Source organism: Panthera pardus, unplaced genomic scaffold (assembly GCF_024362965.1).
Source record: "Panthera pardus isolate Hobbes unplaced genomic scaffold, ASM2436296v1 HiC_scaffold_18, whole genome shotgun sequence".
NCBI lineage: Eukaryota > Metazoa > Chordata > Mammalia > Carnivora > Felidae > Panthera > Panthera pardus.
In genome coordinates, this window is record NW_026526743.1 from 3239373 (window position 1) to 3258952 (window position 19580).

General features: G+C 59.9%; 3 protein-coding genes across 4 annotated transcripts in view; 2 read left to right on the forward strand and 1 right to left on the reverse strand.

Annotated features, from left to right (window-relative positions):
- The window catches only part of ZSWIM9 (zinc finger SWIM-type containing 9), a 181946-nt gene extending 170248 nt beyond the window's left edge, over window positions 1-11698 (forward strand). The window contains exon 5 of the mRNA XM_019425842.2: window positions 11583-11698. Coding sequence (XP_019281387.2) covers window positions 11583-11595 — 13 coding nt within the window. The 3' untranslated portion in view covers window positions 11596-11698. The remainder of the gene's footprint in view (window positions 1-11582) is intronic.
- Window positions 225-8224, forward strand: SYNGR4 (synaptogyrin 4). Of its 2 annotated transcripts, none has more exons than XM_019425822.2 (5): window positions 225-318; window positions 1287-1486; window positions 6005-6242; window positions 7471-7610; window positions 7932-8224. In XM_019425822.2, exons 2-5 carry the CDS (start codon window positions 1394-1396, stop codon window positions 8163-8165), a joined length of 705 nt encoding a protein of 234 aa, XP_019281367.1. In that variant the 5' UTR covers window positions 225-318; window positions 1287-1393; the 3' UTR covers window positions 8166-8224. The 2 variants fall into 2 exon arrangements, with proteins under 2 accessions (XP_019281367.1, XP_019281369.1); XM_019425824.2 differs by having other exon boundaries at window positions 317-431.
- KDELR1 (KDEL endoplasmic reticulum protein retention receptor 1) lies at window positions 10949-18192 on the reverse strand. The gene is made up of 5 exons (XM_053905559.1): window positions 17888-18192; window positions 17072-17172; window positions 16617-16775; window positions 12812-13064; window positions 10949-11722 (listed from the first exon to the last, which is right to left on the reverse strand). Exons 1-5 carry the CDS (start codon window positions 17976-17978, stop codon window positions 11688-11690), a joined length of 639 nt encoding a protein of 212 aa, XP_053761534.1. The 5' UTR covers window positions 17979-18192; the 3' UTR covers window positions 10949-11687.
- Between the last annotated feature and the right edge of the window lie 1388 nt (window positions 18193-19580).

Here is a 19580-nt window from a genome sequence, read left to right on the forward strand (position 1 = left end):
GCGCTGCGGAAGTCTCTCCGTGTCCGCGCGCTTCAAAGAGAAGGGGGCGGAGCGGGCGCGAGACTCCCAAGGAGGACTGGGTCGGGGCAGGGCTTCCGCGCGCCGCCAGCCAACGGCGGGCGGCCCAACGTCCGCCGAGGCCACGCCCCCGCTCGTGTCCGCTCCCGAGTAGGCGGGGAAAGGGCGGGGGGCGGGACTTGGCCGCAGCCAATCAGCTGTGGAGGAGCGAAAAGGCGGGAAAAAGCGGAACCAAAAGAAGGCGGAGGTGGCGCCGGAGACCGGGAGCGAAGGGTGGGCGAAGGAAGCGCCCGCCTCCAGGTGACGCAGACCGGGCCTCCGGAGTAGGGGTGGCCCTTTCTCAGGCAGCATCACCCCCAAGCCCCACCACCCCCATTCCAGGTCCTTAAAGGGAAGACTCCAGTTCTAAAAAGGTAGCCTGGTGCCTGGGGCGTGGCCTCCAATTCTGACCGGACAGCTCAGTTCGGAGCCCATGTTCCCCAGACCTGTGAGCTCCAGACCCCCACCCCACCCCCCCAGCTTGAGGAAAAAGCACTTTCGGGAAAATGGAGTTGAATTCGGAGGGGAGGCCCTCATCCTACGAAAATAACCCCAAGCCACGAGGACAGCCTGAAATCCACCCTGAGATGCCTGGGTCCTCCATTATGGGTGCTGTCACCCCAAAACGTGGCAGGGATTCCTGTGGTTCAGACCTCCCCCAGGGGACGCCGATCTACAGTCTGGCACCCCCTGGTCCCTGGAAAGTCCTACTCGCGTCTCCTTAGAGAACACAGTCCTTAGAATGAGCCCTTTGGCTTCTGGGTCAGGGAGGTGACCCGGGTATCCCAGCCCTCTCCCCACGCCTCCTCCCTGCGCTGGGATCCCCTCGCCCTGCACCTCCACCTCGGGGGCCCCAGGCAGCCCCCCTCACCCTACAGCCTCCTAGGATTGCATTCCTGACCCCTGGAACCCCCAGCAACCCCTTCACACTGTATCCCCATCTCCGGATTTCTCAGGAGCTCCCCTACCCTGCACCCAATTCACGGGCCCCTCAGCCACCCTCTCACCCTGCACCCCTAACTTCTGGGACCCCTACCAGCCCCTTCGCCCCATGCCCCCAATCCTCAGAACCCTGGTAGACCCATCACCCCACATGACCCCAGTCTTGGGACCCCCCCCCACCCCCACCCCAGCACCCTTTACCCCGTGCCCCTATTCCTGGGACTCCTGGCAGCTCCTTCACCCCACGCCTGCGCCTCTAACCTCCCACCATCCGTCTCGTCTTGCAGGAGCCGAGCCCAGGGCGGGCCTGGAGCCTCTGGACGGCGGCGCCCAGCAAGCAGCACCCAGCATCCCTGCTCCCGCCTCCCGGGGCCCCAGGAGCAGAGCACCCGCCATGCACATCCCTGAAAGCCTCCAGGACCTGGCTGACAGTGAAGCCGTGCAGTTTCTGAAGAGGCCAAAGACGATCACCCGGATCTTTGCAGGGGTGAGGCCCTCCTGTGGCCCGACTGCCCCACGGGCGACAGGAAATAGTTCTCGCCCCGCAGACACAGGGTGGAAAGGGTGGGGGGACGGAAGCGGTCAGATGGGGACAACAAGGCAAAAGGCAGCTAATAACCGAAGTCACCTTTTACTGAGCACCTAGCTATAGCTATACCCTGTGCTACTGGGACCACTTACTAACTCTCACAGGAGGAAACAACTCGTCCCAAGTCCAAGTCGTGCTATGAGCCCCATGGATGAGCTCAGAAAACAGCATCAAAGGAAGTTAAGTCACGGTTCCAAGGCTGCACTGTCCAATGGCGTAGCCACAAGCCACGTGTGGCTCTCGCAATTTAAACTCATTAGAAGAAAAGATTCCGTTCCTCAGTCACAGCGGCCACTTTTCAGATGGCCACCAGCCACACGTGGCTCTCGGAGTGGATGATGCAGATCTTAGAGCATTTCCGTCATGGCGGAAAGTTCCATTGGACAGTGTTGGCCAAGGGCACACAGTGAGAGGCAGGGCCGGGATTCAAAGTGGGGGTCTGTGACAGGCATTGGGGTGGTCACTGTGTGCCAGGCTGTGTACCAAGCAAGGGCTTTACAGGCGTTTTTTGATCCTTACCACGTTCCCAGAGTCAAGGCACCTGCACTCAAATCTTCATTCAGCCCAGACTTGGCTGTGTGACCTTGAGCCAATCACTGGGCCTCTCTGGGCCTCCTCTGCTGTCCTTTGACGGAGCTGGAAACTGAGGCCCGAGGAGGTGATCGACAGGGACTTGTGGACATTGCCGTTCTTCCCCAGGGGAATTACGAATTCCCCGTCCGAGTCCCTCACTGGCGTGAGCTCTTGTCACCACGAGGAGTTACTACTGGGACACTGGTGTTACTACCCTTGTTTGACCCAAGGGAAAACTGAGGCTCACGGTGGGGGGTGGGGGGGGGGTTGCCCAAGGATGTCACCCAGCTGGCGGGCGAGTCAAAAGGATTCTCGCGCCTCCACAGCTCCGGAAGGAAAAGTGGGTGGCAAGGGAGAAGGAGACCCAGCTGGCGCGGACTGGTGCGGGGAAAGGGGAGGGAAGGGCCGCCAACCGCGCCAGACGTTTTGGTCACGGACTTTGCCTGCCGCCTCCCTCCCGCCCGCCCTCTCCTCCTTCCCCCCTGGCCTGGCTCCCCAGTAGGGAGTCTCTGGGCAGCTGGTGCCCTTGTCCTCACTGCCGCCTGCCAGCTGGTGCCTTAACTGATGAATCTTTGCTCCTTCCCTGGGGACGGGCCAAGGAGGGTGTGGAAGGAGGTTGGACTCTGGCTTCAGGGGGCCGGGGTCCCTTCTGCCCAGCTGGGCCCCCCTCCCTGAGTCTCCAGTGCCCTGGGCGTGCGCCACAGCCCAAGGTTTCCAGGGTCACTGGGCCGACAGCCCACTGGCCCGGAAGTCAGGAGGGTTGGATTCCAGTCCCCGCTCCTTCGCTGACTGACCTTGAGAGGACACTTCGCCTCTCCGGTCATGAGAACTACCATCAGGCCTAGGCCCCCACCCCCTCTTCACAGCACTGAGACAGACTGGGAAACTGAGGCTCCAAGGGGTGCGTGATTTGCCCAAGGCCACACAGCTGGCAAAGTCAGACGCGTCTGGCTCTTTCCACCGCACCGTAATGGCTTCGATTTATCACCTGTGAAACAGAAATGAATCAGTAACGTCTACCACGTGGGGCTGGCGCGAGGGAGGGAGCGCAGGTAAAATGGACACAGGCTCAAGTGATCGATGGTCCTTCCAGTCCTGGACCTGGCTCTGTCCCCAAGCGGCAGGGCGAGATGCCCCCCTTCTGTGGACTCCTGGCCCCGAAACAGAGAACAGATGTGGACAGCCTTGGGTAATGCTATAGGGCCGAGCGAAAGCAGCACTGGCTGTTATTGTGATCGTGATATTTTTTAATGCTTATTTATTTTTGAGAGAGAGAGAGAGGGAGAGCACGGGGGGAGGTGCAGAGGGAAGGGGGGACAGAGGGTCCGCAGCGGGTTCCACACCGACAGCACAGAGCCCGACGCGGGACTCAAACTCACGAACCGTGAGATGATGACCTGAGACAAAGTCGGACGCTCGACCGAGGATAGAGACTCCAATGGAGGAGAAAAGAAGTGTCCAAAGTGACTTCCAGCACGCATTGGCTGAGGTCCAAGCTGGCGCTGGGCATAGAGAGAAGGCTCTCACACCCTTCTATCCGGGAGGAGTCCAAATTCTAGTGAATTCCTTCCCCTCGCCTCCTCCCCCCACCCCTGCTCCGTCCCCAACACCACCACGTCCAGTCAGTCACCAAGTCCAAATTTACATCCTGACTGTCACTGGGTTCCCCAGAGCTCTGACCTCAGCTCAGGCCCCAGCATTTCTGCCCAGGCCTCTTCCCACCAATCTCTTCTCTGGTCTTTCGGCCGCTCGGTCTCACCCCCTCCAATCCATCGTGACCCTGGAGATTTTCTCAGACTCCAGGGCCACGTCTAACCCTGGCCACCCTCTGCTCAGAACACTTCCCTGCATGAAGTTAAATCCAAGTAAGAAATTTCACTCTCCATGGCTCCCAAGTACAGGCCCCTCTGTGGTGTTCAAAGCCTCTGAGGGTCTGGCTCCTGCCCACTTTTCCAGGCCTCCTCTCATACTGGATCCCTCCGATGAGGTTTCTCTCCAGCCCCTGAAAGAGCCCTATTCTGCAGCATCTGGCTTTTGCACACACAGCCTGCCCCCCTGGAATGCCCTTCTTCCCCCGTCTGCCTGAAAAACTCCTCATTCTTTAACACGCAATCCACACCTGCCTTTATTTCTTCCTAAAACCTTGACTCTCTCCCAGACCCCAGGCCGCAGCCTCCTCTCTAGCCTCCCGACCTCCAGTCTCACCCTCCCCAGTCTGTCTGCACACAGGCCCCAGATCTGTCCCTATTCTCCCCTGCTCGCAGCTCTGCTGTGGCTCCCTATTGCCCTCCAGACAACGTCCTCATTCCTCAGCCTTCCTCACCCCGCAACACTCCGCAGACCTGCCACGTCATCCAGAAAGCCTCCCCGGAACAACTCCCCCCTGCCCCATACACACACCCATTCCTTCCATATCTGTCTGGGGCCAATCGCCATCGGGCAAATTTCCACCCAGCTGTACTGATGGGAACCTTGCCCCGGAGGCGTCTGGTTCAGCGTGAGGCGGTATAGCAGGGCCTTAAAGCAGGTTCAGGAGCCAGGCAACGTCCATGGCCACTGCCACTTACCAGCTGATTGGCTTTGGGCAACTCCTCAGCCTCTCTGGGCCCGGGTTCCATGATCGAAAGCAATGGGGGTGTTGGTGGTACCCACATGCTAGCGTGGCTGTAAGGCTGACTCTGGCTCCCACGCTCGCTCGCTCACTGGCTCGCTGGTGGGGAACTTCAGTGGCATTTAATAAATAAACACTGTCGTACTATGTACAGCCTGCTGTCCACAGCACGCACAGGCAGGGGGCTGCTGTATCTGTGAGGTTCTGTTTTCCTTTTAAGAAACTCCTGAAGCAAATAAAAAAACGGTGTGGCGGGGGGCGGGGGCGGGGGGGGGGTGGGTAGGAGAAAAATGGTAATGTTTGTTAGGTACTGAAGGTTTGTCACGTTTTGCTCTGTACTTTTTTGTGTGTTTGGACTATTTCACAAATTTATTTTTAAAAATTTAATAGGAGGAGTGCCTGGGTGGCTCAGTCGGTTAAACATCTGACTTCATGGGGAGCCTGGGTGGCTCAGTCGGTTGAGCGACCGGCTTCCGCTCAGGTCACGATCTCGCAGTTCGGGAGTTCGAGCCCCGCATCGGGCTCTGCGCTGACAGCTCGGAGCCTGGAGCCTGCTTGGGATTCTGTGTCTCCCTCTCTCTCTGCCCCTCCCTCCCCCACTCATGCTCTCTCTGTCAAAAATAAATAAACATTAAAAAAAAACTTTTTTAATTTAAAAAAATTAACAGGAACTAAGCGAGCGGGGAGGGAAGGGGAAGAGCAGGCAGAGGGGAGGGGTGGAGGCAGAGAGAACGATCGTGATGGCAAATGCTGACGGAGTTCCTCACGTGGTGTCCCCGGCACCACACTGGGCATTTTGTACCGGCACCTGGGTCTGGTAACAGGGACCTGTCTGGGGTGGCGGGAGGGGAGCGTGGGCAAGGCAGGGCCGAGTGGGGAGAGGTGAGACCGGAAGAGCGAGGACGATACAGACCACGCAGGAGGGCGTGGAAGGACCTCTCTGGGGCCTTGGGGTGGAGGGTGGGCTCGGGGGCCGAGACTGGAGGCAGGGAGGCCAAGGAGGAGGCCGCGCGGGAGGGCCCAGGGGGAGAGGACGACGCCCACGCCAGGGTGGACAAGACGAGCAGCAGGAGGGACAGGCTCGGGGGGGGGGGGGGGGGGCCCGCGGACGTGACAGGGGGAGAAGGAGCGGGGCCCAGGGTCCGGACGGGGACCTGGGCGGAGACGCGGATCGGGTGGACTCTGAGCTCCGCTCAGGCGGCTGGGAACCCACCCCCACCCCGTCCCCATAGGTGTTCTCCCTCGTCGTCTTCTCCTCCCTGCTGACCGACGGCCACCAGAACAACACGGAGTCTTCGAGGCTCCACTGCGTCCTGAACAGCAACAGCACGGCCTGCGGCTTCGCCGTGGGGGCCGGCCTCCTGGCCTTCCTCACCTGCCTGGCCTTCCTCGCCCTGGACACCCAGGAGAGCCGCATCGGCAGCAGCCGCTTCAAGACGGCCTTCCAGCTCCTGGACTTCATCCTGGCTGGTGAGCCCCTGCGCCGGCCCGCCCAGAGCCGCCCCCTCGGTCCCCCAGGACGCCTCCCTTCGCCACCGTCCCCCACACGTGACCTGAAGCCTCGCCCCTCCCTTCCAGAAGCTCTTCTGCGCCCGCTGGTTCCCCCCTCCAGGGAATTATTACTCATCCTTTAGACTCAGCGTGAGGGTCACCTCTTCTGACCCCCAGGCTAATTCTAGCAGCCTCCCTTCTGCCCTGCTTTTTCCTCGCATTCACCTCCCCTCTTCACAGAACATTTCTTGAAAAGCCACCCGGTGGCGGGAGGTGGGGTTCCAGCCCGGAGCCAGGCAAACTGGAGTCTGAAATCTCCACTCGGGCGCCTCGTCGCCCCGTGGGCTCGAGCGGCTCTCTTCCCCTCTCCGGGCTTCAGCAGAAGCTGGGATGAAAACCCCCACAAGGCAGAGCTTTTCTGAGGCTGCAGGAGAGGAAGGAGGCCTCTAGTAACGTTGACCTTTTCTGGGCACTTCCCACGTGTCAGGCACAGAGCGAAGGGCTCCACGTGCCTCGTCTCATTTGTCCCTCAGAACCACCTGAGGTGGGAAGTCATGTCCCCATTGGGCGGAGGAGGAAACTGAGGCTCGAGGAGATTATGTAATTGGGCACACGGCTGCTAAGTGGCAATTCCAGGCTTCGGAGCGAAGTCTCACATCCTAACCACTGGCCGAGTGCTCTAGATAGAGACTGGCACACAGTAGGCGCTAAATAATGAGTTCCTTTACCTCAGGCCCTGGGCTTTCCACCCCCAGTCTGATCTCAACTGTCTCCTTCCCCCTCCTTTCCCCTCCCTCTCCCTCCTCCCTTCCTCCTCCTCCTCCTCCTCCTCCTCCTCCTCCTCCTCCTCCTCCGCACCGGCTGGGTTCCAGCATCTCAGGGCTGGGAGGACCCCCAAAGGTCACTGAGTCCAGGGCCATCCGAGAGAACTTTCTGTGAGGCTGGGAATGTTCGCACCTGCATTCCCGGCTACGGGAGTCACCGGCCACACGCGGCCACTGAGCACTCGAGGTGTGGCCGGTGCAACAGAGGGGCGGCATGTTTAAATCCTGTTTTAAGTGATTGACACGCAACCTGCCATGTGTGGCCCGCGGTGGCTCCCGGAGAGGACTGCCCGGCGGCGCCCCACGCTTCCCGCACCCGGCCGCCCTTCCTGGGCCAACCCCCCCCGGCCCTCCACCCCTCTTCTCTCTTGCGGCCCCCCCAGTCCTGTGGACAGGCATCTGGTTCGTGGGTTTCTGCTTCCTGGCCAACCAGTGGCAGCACTCACCCCCCGAAGGGCTCCTCCTGGGAAGCAGCAGCGCCAAGACCGCCATCACCTTCACTTTCTTCTCCGTCCTCGTCTGGGTGAGTTGGGGGGGGCCCTCCTCAGGGCGGGGCCGGGGGGCTGGAACACCCCCCCCACCTCAGCTCCCCTGGGAGTGGCGCAGGGCGCCTCCCAGGGCCTCTGCTAGCCCCTTCTGTGACTGGGAAAACTGGAAAGAAGGCGCCCCCCACCCTGAGCGGGTGCAGCCCGGCGTCGGGCGTCGCGCTGGGTGCCCTTGTCCACGTGAGCGGTGGGCGCAGCCGTGCCCCGTGTCTCCCTCCCGAGGCCAGTCCCCGGCCCCGGTCCCCCCGCTTCCCTGCCCGACCCGAGCCAGCCTCCGGTGTGCCCTTCTCTGCCCACAGGCATTCCAGGCCTACCTGGCCCTCCAGGACCTCCGGAACGACGCTCCAGTCCCTTACAAGCGCTCCCTGGATGAGGGTGGTGTGGCGCTAACCACCCTCTCCCCACCCTCTGCTGCCAGCCCTGTTAACACACCCCCCGCTGGCCCCAACAGCCTGAATTACGCCAGCTCTGCCCTCTCCCCCTACCTGGCCACACCGAAGGCCCCCCGCCTCGCTATGATGCCCGACAACTGAACATCCCCCTCCGCATCAGTAAAGAGGTAACCCTCCCTCCAGAAGGGTTTCTGAAAACAGCCCTCCGTCCTTCTCATGTCTGTTCCTCTCTGGTCTTTTGAGTGGCCAGGGGCGGGGAGAAATCCTCCCAGGTCACCTCAGGGGTCTCTGCGGCAAGCCACGTTTCCATACTACCTCCCAGACTCTCCATCTGGGTACCACCGTGACAGCAGCAGATTACAGAGGTGGTGGCAGGAAGGGGACACTCCTTCGGGGCCCTTCAGTGCTCACGATGGCCATAGGAAGGAGGCACGAGGCGCCCCGATGCATGGTCGAGCAAGCTCACATTCAGAGACGGGAAACGCTTCTGCCCATGGAGAGACCACTAAGAAAAACCAGGGCCAACACTGGGATCGACCCTTCTACTCACCCCAGTGACAAGGGTCCCAACTCAAAACCAAAGAACGGGGGACGGTGAGTCCGTGAGTGGGACCGAGGGCGATCCTTGTCTGCAAACATTTGCAAGCCCGTCTTGGGGAAGAGGAAGGGATTTTATTCTAGAACACAGGAGGCGACTGGAATTTGGTCGCAGGCGGAGCAGGTGGTCCCTGTGGGCGAAGCCCCCAGTAAGGGACTGATGGGGACAGGGGCCGTGCCTTGGAGCCGCGGCCTCCACTCAGCACCCACCCTTCGGCACCGCGGGCCTGGGGTGTCCAATTAAAATGTAATGCAAGCCGGGGCAGAATTTTAAACTGTCTAGTTTAAAATTCAGAAAGGCCGGCTGAAAGCAGTGAACTTAATTTTCATGTATCTTATTTAACCCAGTATATGCAAAATATCACTTATTTCATTTCAACACGTCACTGGTATAAACACGAGGCCTCTTACATTCTTCCGTACGAAGTTGCCGAGATCGGCGGACGGCACGTCTTGGTCCGGACCCACCAGATCTCAAGTCCTAATGGTTGCACAGAGCGAATGGCTACCGTATCAGACAGCAAAGCTCCAGAACCTTCTGGTTTTTCTAGAACAATCAGAAATCCGTTTCTTTTTGTGTGGAGTTAGTTCCCAGCGAATAGCAAAAAAAAAAAAAAAAAAAAAAAAATGTTAATGTTATGCAGGGGAAACAAAACACACCCACACAAGGGCCACTGTGGCCTGCAGAGCATTCATTTACAAACCGGACAAAGGGACACCAGTCGTGGGGGGGAATCACACGTGGGTTCTATGGTCCCTTTTTTTTTTTTTTTTTTTGAGGTTTCTCTGTGGCAGGCCCCATGCTCAGTCCTGAAGCTACAAAAATAAGTAGGACGTGGTCCCTGTGGGCATCTGGGGAAAAGGCAGCAGGGCAGCGGAGTGGGCAGTGTTCTGATGTTCGAACGGGGATTCTGAGCGCCAGTCCCCACTCCGTCGCCCGCTGGACAAGCTGGGATGTGGCACTTAATTGCTCAGGGCCGAACTGTCTTGGCTGGAAAACTAAAGACTCGGACCAGATTTAGATTGATGGTTTTCAGACCACATGCGGAGATGTGCCACCCGCCAGCCCTGAGTCAACCCAAGCATTTTCCATATCAGGCTTCTGGGCACAATTCCTCTCAACAGAGGGACCGGTCCCGCCGGTCTAGAAGAAGCAACAACGGTTGAAAAACCGCACAGCAGTGGCCAAACACACAGGCTCTGGCGTCGGGGAGCCCCGCTACAAACCCCACCTTCGCCACCTGCCCCGGAAGCCTTGGTTTCCTCCCCCACGAAGTGCCCCGCCCCCTTCAGGGCTGCCCCAGAGTGTCCCACGGACCCAACCGTGGAACGCACGCTGCCCGGCGCTGACGCTTGGGAAACGCCACCTCCCCGCCCCGCTGAAGCTTCCAGAGCCAGCCTGCAGAACCCAACACGCCTCAGGAAGGTCTCGGCAGGCATCGAGGGGGTCTGGCTGAATCAGAAGGCAAACCCCCGAAGGCTCCTGGGGTCCGGGCAGGGAACGCGCGTGAAGGACACGGGCCAGGGGTGAGCCGATCTGCAGGGAGACGTCGAAAATCTTTTCCTTTTCTTTTAACTCCACACGAGCAAACCAAACCAACCGACAAAAAACAAACAAACAAAAAAAAGCCCGACAGCGTGGGGCTGGATAATAAATGGTGGCGACCCCTCAGCCAAGTCCCAGGGATGGCAGTGGAAGGCCCACAGCCCATCCATTCAGCTCCAGCCATCTGTTGCCACCCGGAAGCGAGGACCCAGCATTGTCAGAGTGACAGATTTTTTTTCAAGAGGAGCCAGAAATCCAGATTTCGATGTGGAAGTCTGATTTTGAAAGGCTGGCAACAGAGCCAGCCTCTCTCTCTCCCTTTCTTTTCTTTTCTCTTCTTTTCTTTTTTCTTTTCTCTTTTCTTTCTTTCTTTCTTTCTTTCTTTCTTTCTTTCTTTCTTTCTTTCTTTCTTTTTCTTTCTAGAAAGATAGAGCAGCTCAACAAAATGCCTAATAGGGGTAGGACAGGGGCTGCCTATTGGTGACCTCTAAAACACACGCTCTCGAAGGCCCTCTGTAACCCTGAGATTCGGGAAAGGCTCCAAGGAGGTTCTGTGCCAAGGTAAAGAGAATCTTCAAGATTTGTTTTTTTTTTCTTCCGAAACCTCTTCCCCAGCACAGCCATGAGGAGTGAGGACACGGCTCAGAGTCTCGGGGAACCCGGTGTCTCACCTTTCTGCCCCTCCCAGGCCTCGGTCACCTCCAGACCGTCAACGGCATAAAGCAGAAGCAGAGACAGGGGCTGGGAGGGACCCCACAAACACCAGAGAGATGGCAAGGAGTAGCGAAAGAGGCATCATTTTCCTCGGTTTATTTCAAGAGAACAAAGAATCAACCGTCAATTCTGTACAAAAACATGGCGGCCGAGCCACACTGACCCTCGGGCCAGCCCCCTTGCCACGCCCAGCCCCTCGCCCCCCTCAATTGTCAAAAAAATGAGGACAACACCAAAAAACCCAAACTCTGGGAAAAAAATTGTATTGAAAAATCAGGGAGACCGTCCCTCCCCTCCTCCCTCTCCCCATTCCAGAACTTCTGGGGGGCGCCGTGTTCATGGCCAGCGGGGGGAGGCCAGAAGGGTGGGTGTCTGCAGATTTAGTGTTTGGCAACTGGCGGGGCTGGCAGGGTAGGATCTGGAAGGGAGCCGGGGGGCTTGCGGGAGGGAAAAGATCTCGGACCCTGCCCTGCCCCACAGGACACTCGGAAACAGTTTATAAAAATCAGGGGGCCAGAGAGTAGAAGAGAAAAGGAGTCATCTGAATCGAAAACTAAATCGTGGAAAGATTTTTTTTTGTTTTGTTTTCTTCTCTAAAAGGCAAAAAACTACAAACAGCCCAGGTCCTGAGTTCCCCAAGACTCGGGTCCTCCACCGCCCCCCTGAAACCTGGCAGGAGGGAGGCTGGGGAGTGCGGAGAGGTTGGTTCTTTAAAAAGTCACCCCTGGACGGGAAGGCGCTTGTCTTCTCGCTGCCTTCCTCTGCCTCTCGCGGGCTGCCGAGGAGAGGGATGGCCAGGACCAGGGCTACGCCGGCAAACTCAGCTTCTTCCCCTTCAGGACTGCGAGGAGACAGAGCAGGGGCGGGGGGGGAGGGGGGAGCATTACCAAGGGGCCCTGCGGATGGGACGCTGGGCTGGCGGGGGGTCCTCGAGGGTCCTCGAAGGACTCTCGGGTCGAGGCCTCAGATCGCGGAAGGATGGGGTCCAAGAGTCTGGCAGGGCTGGCCAGGTGCCCCCCCACACCCTCCCAGCCTTAACCCGGAGGCCAGCTGCCTCCACACCTCCGCCCTCCACCACCTCCCCGCTTTCCTTCGCACTGACCGACTCCTCATTTCTCGGGTCCCTGCTTTCACCGTCGTCTCCTCTGACCACCTCCCCGTGTAAAGCAGCCCCCCGTTCTTCACTGACACATATCCCTGGTTTCCTTCTCTCTCGGCATTTCTCCCTGTTTGCAACCATCTCTCTCTCCTTGTTCGCGCACCATCACCCCCAGTCGGAACCCAGGGAAGGGGAAGGGCCACCTTTGCTCCTTCCGCTGCACCCCCAGAGCCTGGCCGTGGCCGGGGCCCCAGGAAGGGCCCAACACGGTTGTTGGTTGGTCGGGTGGGTGGGTGGTGGGTTGGTTGAATGAATGAATGAATCTTTGTGGGCCTGAGTCCCTAGAGGGTGAGGACGCAGATCAAGCAACAGGGAGGAGACCCTCCCTTCTCGGAGCGCTGCTGGGGTTGGGGAGATAGAAACTGATTTTTTTTTTTTTTTCCTTCCGGGATCTGGACCCTCAGGACAGGTTCCGAGAGAGGAAGAGTCGGTGGCCAGTGCTGCCCTCTTTGTCCTGTCTCTTCCTCCCCAAAATGCCCAGGGGCCGGGGTGAGGGATGCCCGCCCTTCGTGAGGTCAAGGGAGGAAGCCGCTCTGCCAGAAGGCAGCCCCCTGATGCCTTGCTGGTCTCTCCTCGGGACGCAGGAGCCAAGGCGACCGCCGCACGGCGGGGGAGGGTGGCTGGAGGTCTGAATTCCCAGCAGGGCCGGGAGCCGGGGACCCAAGACCCTGGGAGACGGAACCTTCCCACCCTAGAGGGAGACGGGGGCCGCGGAGACGGAGCCTGGGCCCCGGGGCGGGGGCAGGAGCGGGGTCCCCTGCAGCCGGCTACCTTTGGTGATGTAGAGGTAGAAGAAATCGCAGTAGAGGACCGTCTGGACCAGGCCCGCCACGATGGCGATGAGGTCGAAGAAGCCCTCAAAATGGTAGCGCCAGATCCAGTTGAAGAGATAGAGGGTCCGGTAGACACCCAGGGCGAACAGGTAGTGGCTCGTGATGGTCTCCGCCTCCCCCGTCTTGCTCACCATGAACAGCTGCGGCAGGATGGCCACCGACTCCAGGTAGATGGAGAAGGTCCAGAGGATCTGCGGGGGGGGGGGGGGGGGAGGACGGAGAAGCAGGGGCGGAGAGCAGGGTGAGGCGGGAGGGGACAGGGCGGGAGAGAAGGCGGAGGCTGGAATCTGGCGGCGCGGGCACGGGCGCGGCGACACGGGACCGCTCGCTGGGCAGTCACCGTGTGCCAGACGCTGCCCTGCCCGTGGCGCATCTCTTCTCCCTTCTAATCCTCACGACCACCCCGTGAGACGCTGTCCCTGGCATCCCCATTCTCCAGACGAAGGAACCGAGGCCCAGAGATCTGCCCCACACCACGGGGCCAGTAAGCGGCGCGGCCGGGATTCGAACCCAGGGTCCGGAGGCAGGGCTCACGAGCACCTGCCCCTTCAAAAGGCAGACCAGGTCGGAATCTTGGCTCTGAGACTTGCGTTCTATGAGACCTTGGGTAGGAGACCCAGATTCTCTGAGCCTCTCCTTCCTTATTTCTAAAATGGGAATTGGGGCGCCTGGGGGGCGCAGTGGGTGAGGCATGTGACTTCGGCTCAGGTCACATCTCTTGGTTCACGAGCGAGCCCCACCACGCGGGGCTCTGTGCTGACAGCTCGGAGCCTGGAGCCTGCTTCACATTCTGTGTCTCCCTCTCTCTCTGCCCCTCCCCCGTGCGCTCTCTCTCTCTCTCTCTCTCTCTCTCAAATCAATTTAACAATTTTTTAAATAAAAATAAGAAAACTTTTTTTTAAACAAAGAAAAAACCAAATACATACATAAAATAAAATGGGGATGACTTCCGTGCCCTTGTCGGGACGACATTCAACGTGCAATCTTCAGAGACACAAATCACAGCCTGTCACTCCCTGGCTTAAAATCCTCCAGTCACCGCTGCTGATCACAGCCAGAATAAGATCCAAAGTCCTAACTTGGCCCTCAGGACCCAATTCAGCTTCATCTCCTACTTCCTCCCTCGCTCTCCAGGGTGCGGCCACCCAGGCCTTCGCTCTGGTCCCCCAAGCTCCATCCTGCCCCAGGGCCTTTGCACCTGCTGTTCCCCCCAGCTCTTCCCTGCGGATTGTCGCAATCTGCTTCCCCTACCTCCTTCCAGCCTCACTCGTCAATCACCTCTGACAGGGGCCTCCCCTGACCGGTCCTACCCCCAGGACGGTCACATCACCCCCTCTGCTCCTCCCTGGCAGCTCTCACCAGAACAAAGCGGCCTCTGTGAGGCCCGGGATCCTCCGTCTAGCTCACCCCGCGGCCACAGTGCCAGCCACGTACTCGGTGAACGACTGAATGTGTGAATGAGAACAAGCCTCCCGTTCGCTTGTCCGTCACGGGCCCCCATTTAGGAAGCGGTCACAAGCATCACCGGTGAGCCGGACAGGGCAGCGTCGGAGGGGGACGGAGAGGCAACAGACATCTGCCAGCCCCTTTTCAGTCCTCGGCAATCTGAAAGTCCCACCTGGGGGGACTCTTGGTCCCTACACCCACCGAAACCTCCCGTGAGAGGACCGGGCCAGATGGCAGGTGTGGCTCCCCCTCAGTTGTTTTGGTCGGGGACAGAAAAGTGGGGACCTCAGGCTGTATTCATAACAACTCACGCTTACCTAGTACCTCCCACATCCCAGGCACTGCCCTACCGCCTTATGGGTATTAACTGGCTTATGTCTCAATCCTGTGAAGTAAATCCTATTATTACCCCCACTATACAGATAAGAAGACTGAGGCCCAAGGATGCACAGCTCCAATGTAGGTAGAAATGGATTCCTACACTGGTGCTAGGGCTCCAGTAATCACTCAGAGTCCTCGAGCATGGCTCTTGGCAACTCAGGTTGACTGAGGCTCGCAAAAAAACGTACCCATTAAACTGATACCCACGCAGCTGTCATCCCTGGGGTCACCCTTGGGGAAGAGAATTATAAGGTGAGAGGAGACGGAAGGTCACGTTTTCCTCGTGTTTATTTGATCTATTCGTGATGTCTGATTTTCTTTTTTAATGTTTATTTTTGAGAGAGAGAGAGAGAGAGAGCACGAGCAGGGGAGGGGTAGAGAAAGAGAGAGAGAGGGAGACCCAGGATCCGAAGCGGGCTCCAGGCTCCGAGCTGTCAGCACAGAGCCCGACGCGGGGCTCGAACCCACGAACCGCGAGAACGTGACGTCCGAATTCTTAAAGAATAGTTTCCTTCGAGGATTCAAAAAGAAGTTTCTTACTAGCACGCACCAACTAACAGCATGGCCTTTGAAAGCAGGTGGGCCCGGGATCCAATCCTACGAGCTCTCCCCTCTGAGACTCACCTTAGCGCTCCAAGAAATGGGGATGAGGAGGTCTGCGCCCCGGGTGGCCGAGGGGTCAGACAGGACGACGAGGGATTCAGAATAGCCAGCACAGAGCCAGGCACCCAGTGGGCGCCAATACCTTGCACAAATGACCTCCCCACCTCTGAATGAGGTAACTGCAAAAGTGGGAGTCAGGGGTCCTGGGTTCTGGTCCGGCCTCCTCCACCTAGAGCAAGCCCCAGTGCCTTCCCCCGGCCTCAGTCTCCTCATCTATAACATGGGTAAGTGCTCCAGAAACGTGGTAAGCATGGGACGTTCACAAAGACCGCGGCCTACAGCCAATCCCAGGGTTCCCGCCACGGCACAGTGCAGCCTCCCTCGGACATTCCTGGGACCTGTGGGCCCAAGTCATGCTCCGTCATATTTGTCTGGCCTGCACAGTGCTTTTAGAAAGAGATCTTGAGGGCGCCTGGGTGGCTCAGTCGGATGAGCGTCCGACTTCGGCTCAGGTCACGTTCTCGTGGTTCATGGGTTCGAGCCCCGCGTCGGGCTCTGTGCTGACGGCTCGGAGCCCGGAGCCTGCTTCGGATTCTGGGTCTCCCTCTCTCTCTGCCCCTTCCCTGCTTGCACTCTGTCTCTGTCTCTCTCTCTCTCTCTCAAAAATAAATAAACATTAAAAAAGTTTTTTCAAAAGAACCCTATGAAGTAGGAATTGACCATCCCGTTTTCCAGACAAGGAGACTGAGGCACAGAAACATTACAAACTTGCCCAAAGTCCCACAGCTGCCACACGGTAGAAGCTGGCTTTGAATCCCCACTCTCTGCTTCCGGAGTCTACGCGTTTCACCACAAGACCATGCTACGTAATCCGTAAAATCCTCACAGCGACCTGACCTCGGCTTTACAGACAGGGAAACTGAGGCACGGAGAAGTCAAGTCACATGCCCGTGGTCCCGCTAACAGAAAGTAGCAGATCTGGGATTCAAACCCAAGTAGCCTGGCTCCAGAGCCCCTGTTCCCGATTCCTGAGCTGTCCATTCAGCCGACGACCTTGGACAAGTCACTTAGACCCCCCTAAGCGTCATTTTCCTCATCCGTAAAATGGGTCCGCTGTACCAAGCAATGAGTTCACGCGCACGAACGGCACCAAGTGCTACTGTTATTTCTGCCTTAACATCATCTGACTCCTGAACCCGTGTGCTGAACCTGTATGTCCTAAAATAAGGAAGTCTGAGCCAACCTCTGAGAGGGTCCACTGTCAACAGCTGTCCGGCCACCCCCCGCTCCAGGGACCCTGCCAGGTAGCCTACCTCCAGAGGCGTAAAGTCATGGTTGACCAGGAACGCCAGGATGGCCGTGGGAACAACGAGGAACTCCACCCTGAATGTGTCGTGGTTGCCGTCGTACGTGGCCTTGAACTTGCTGTAAATCATCCAGACTGTGGTGAAGGAACAGGCAATGTAGACCACCTGTCAAGGGGGGGGGCGGGGAGGGTGAGGACGAGGGCGCTTCAGCTCCAAGCAAGGGGCCTGAGTCTCCCACAGACCCGAACCTAGGAGTTTGGAACCCCAGCCCCTTCCTCCCTCAGGCCCAGGAGCCCTCACTTCCGGCCCCCTTCTCCCTCGGACCCAGGCAGGAGTCTGGAACCTGCCTCCCCTGGACGGAGAAGTCTGGGATCCACACTCCCTCCTCCCTAGGACCCGGACCAGACTCCCTGCTCAGGAGGGGCCAGCAGGTGGGGGGGTGGGGGTGGGAGAGCCTTTACCTTCATGCACGTGTTGTACAGGGAGATGTAGTTGGTGAAGAGGTCCAGGTAGCGGGCCGTGAACACCACTGCAAACAGGACCTGGCTTTTCCCTGAAATCCCTGCGATCCAGAGAGAGAGTGGGGGGGGGGGGCTGGAGGCGGGCTCCGAGGGGGAATAAACCGAGGCCCGGCGGGCCTGGGACAAGCCCAGAGCCGGCTCTGGAGGGCAGCCGTCCCTGGAGGCCTCCCCAGCCCTCCCCGACGGAGCAGGGCCCTTTCCCACGGCCCACAGCCAGGGGGCAGCCCGGCCCCGGAGCTACTCCAGCCCGAGGCTCTGTCCCCAGGCTAGGCCTCATGGCCACTCCCGGCCCCCTCAGGGTCCTCCCACAGTCCGGACCCCAGGTCGGGGCTCGGAAGCGCCCCCACTTGACCTCAGCCCCCCGGGAACCGGCCGCCGCTCTCCCGCTCCCTTCCTGGACGCCACGGTCCACGTCACCAACTCCCAGCCACCTCCCTGCCTGCCACGGCTCCCCGTTCCCAGCCCCGAACCCCCCCGGGGCCAGCGGAGAAGGGCCAGGGGAGGCTGACTGGGGTGCCTCGAGCCACCCCCACCACACCGTATGCACCCCTAGTCTGGGGAAGGGAGCTGACCCGCCGGTGACCCCGGACCTGGAAGGGGGATCCCCAGCAAGCCGTTGTGGGGAGCGGGGGGGGGGGGGGGAGGGCGGGGGAGAGAGAGAGAGACCTGGCCCCCCAGTGCCTCCAAAGCCCTTCCCCAAGTCCAGGGATGTCCCCCGCACTCTCCCCCCTTCTCCCGCCCCGGTGGGCGTCTCACCGGCACAAGAGCGAGACTTCCAGATTTTGAGCAGTAGCAAAACGATGGCTAGGAGGTGGGAGAGGTCTCCCAGGAATCGGAAGAGATTCATGCTTTGGGGGGTCTGGCAGGGCTGGGCAGGAGGGAGGCAGGCTGGCGGGGGGTCTGCCCCCCGGGGCTGTTGTTCTGGCCGGGTGGCTGGGCCAGGGGGGGGGGAGACGGAAGAGAGGCCCCTCCGGTGGGCTCCGCTCCGGGGAGGGGGTTCTGGGAGGGGGAGCCGCGGCCGGAGCTGGAGGCCGAGCAGGAGCTGGGAAGAGGGAGGAGGGCGGGAGGGGGAGGAGTCCGGAGGGAGGCTCCGCCCCCGAAGGCGGAGTTCCGGCTCTCGGGCGCCCCCTACCCCGTACCTCCCGGCTGGCGGAATGGGCGCTAAAGGCACCCCCCAAGGCTGCCTGCTAGGAATTTGCGGGGTCCCTGGGATCTGAAGCCCCCAAATCCGGCACCGGCTCCTCCAGGCGGTCTGTGCCTCTGCAAGGGTGGCAGCCGGGCCTCCCAGCCCCTGCCATTGTCAGCGATTCGGGAGGGCAGTCTGGGAGCTCTAAACATCCTAGACAAGGACCCGGACGCTGGCCTTTTCAGGGGCCTCCGGCTCCAACCCACCTAAAAGACAAGAGAGCAAACCCCCAGCCCCTCCCTCAGACCCAGGAGTCTGGACCCCAGCACCTCCATCCCCCAGGACCCAGGGATCTGGAACCTCAGCCGCCTTCCTCCCTCAGACCCAAGATTTCGGCCCCTGCTTCCTTGAGACTTAGGGTCCCACCTCCACAGACTTGTGTCTCAAGCACCCTGGCCGGGAACCGAGATGCACGGTCCCTTCCTCCCTCTGGGACCCACACGTTCAGGTCCCCAGACTCTTCTTTTTCAGGGATGTGAGCCCTCACCCCGGCTTGGAGCCCACAGCCTTGCCCCCTCACTGGCGTCTACACGCACACAAACCCTCCGGGGTCTGCCCGCAGGGGCCCAGGTGTCCTGCACTCCCCTCCCCCCCCCCCCCCCCCCCCCCCCCCCCCCGCCCCAGCGCTTTAGGGCACGCTGGCCCCAGCCTCTCTAGCATGAGGGACAGAAGCTGGGCAGCTGGCCTGGCGGACCCTCCCGGGGGTCAGGCCGTGTCTAGGAGGAAAGCAGACAATGCTTTCGTCCTGGATGTTTGAGTACCCACGGGTGACAGAGGCAAGGGTGCCTCAATAAAAGGAGGGGTATTGGTTTCCTCGGAGGCCTGGATGGATTGGGTGCCTGAGGGTGACATCCATGAGTCCTGGACTCGGGGGGCCCCTGAGGATGGTCTGAGCTGGGGAGGTCGGGTTGTCTGAGTGCCTAATAGGGACTGGGCCTGGAGGAGGGGCCCAGAGGCCTGGACCTGAGGGAGAAGGGACGGGGGAGGGGGGGGAGGCAGGGGGGGGCTGGACTTTAGGGTCTGAGGGAAGAGGGGTCCCGGGACTTGAATTTCTGGATCCGAGAGAGGAGGGGGCTGGGAGCCTGGCCTCCTAGCTTCCTGAGGGAGACCCAGTTTGCAAGCCTGGCCTTCTGGGGCAATAGAAGCCAAAAGATGGGTCCTACAGGGACCTGGGAAGGGCCTTCTCAAGGCTCAGAGTGGGGAGGGGGCAGAGGGCGGCAGCCCCCAGGCCCTGGAGTCCAGGTCCCAAGCGGTTGTGTCAAC

Bases quoted from the DNA above. Each gene is read 5' to 3' on its own strand.
- SYNGR4 (XM_019425822.2), top strand. From the start codon at position 1,394: ATGCACATCCCTGAAAGCCTCCAGGACCTGGCTGACAGTGAAGCCGTG. The intron at 6,243-7,470 runs GTGAGCCCCTGC...CGGCCCCCCCAG, and splicing joins CCTGGACTTCATCCTGGCTG to TCCTGTGGACAGGCATCTGG. The intron at 7,611-7,931 runs GTGAGTTGGGGG...CTCTGCCCACAG, and splicing joins TCTTCTCCGTCCTCGTCTGG to GCATTCCAGGCCTACCTGGC.
- KDELR1 (XM_053905559.1), bottom strand. From the start codon at position 17,978: ATGAATCTCTTCCGATTCCTGGGAGACCTCTCCCACCTCCTAGCCATC. The intron at 16,776-17,071 runs GTAAAGGCTCTC...CCCCCTTGACAG, and splicing joins TGTACAACACGTGCATGAAG to GTGGTCTACATTGCCTGTTC. The intron at 11,723-12,811 runs GTAGCCGGCTGC...GTCTCCTCGCAG, and splicing joins CTACCTCTACATCACCAAAG to TCCTGAAGGGGAAGAAGCTG.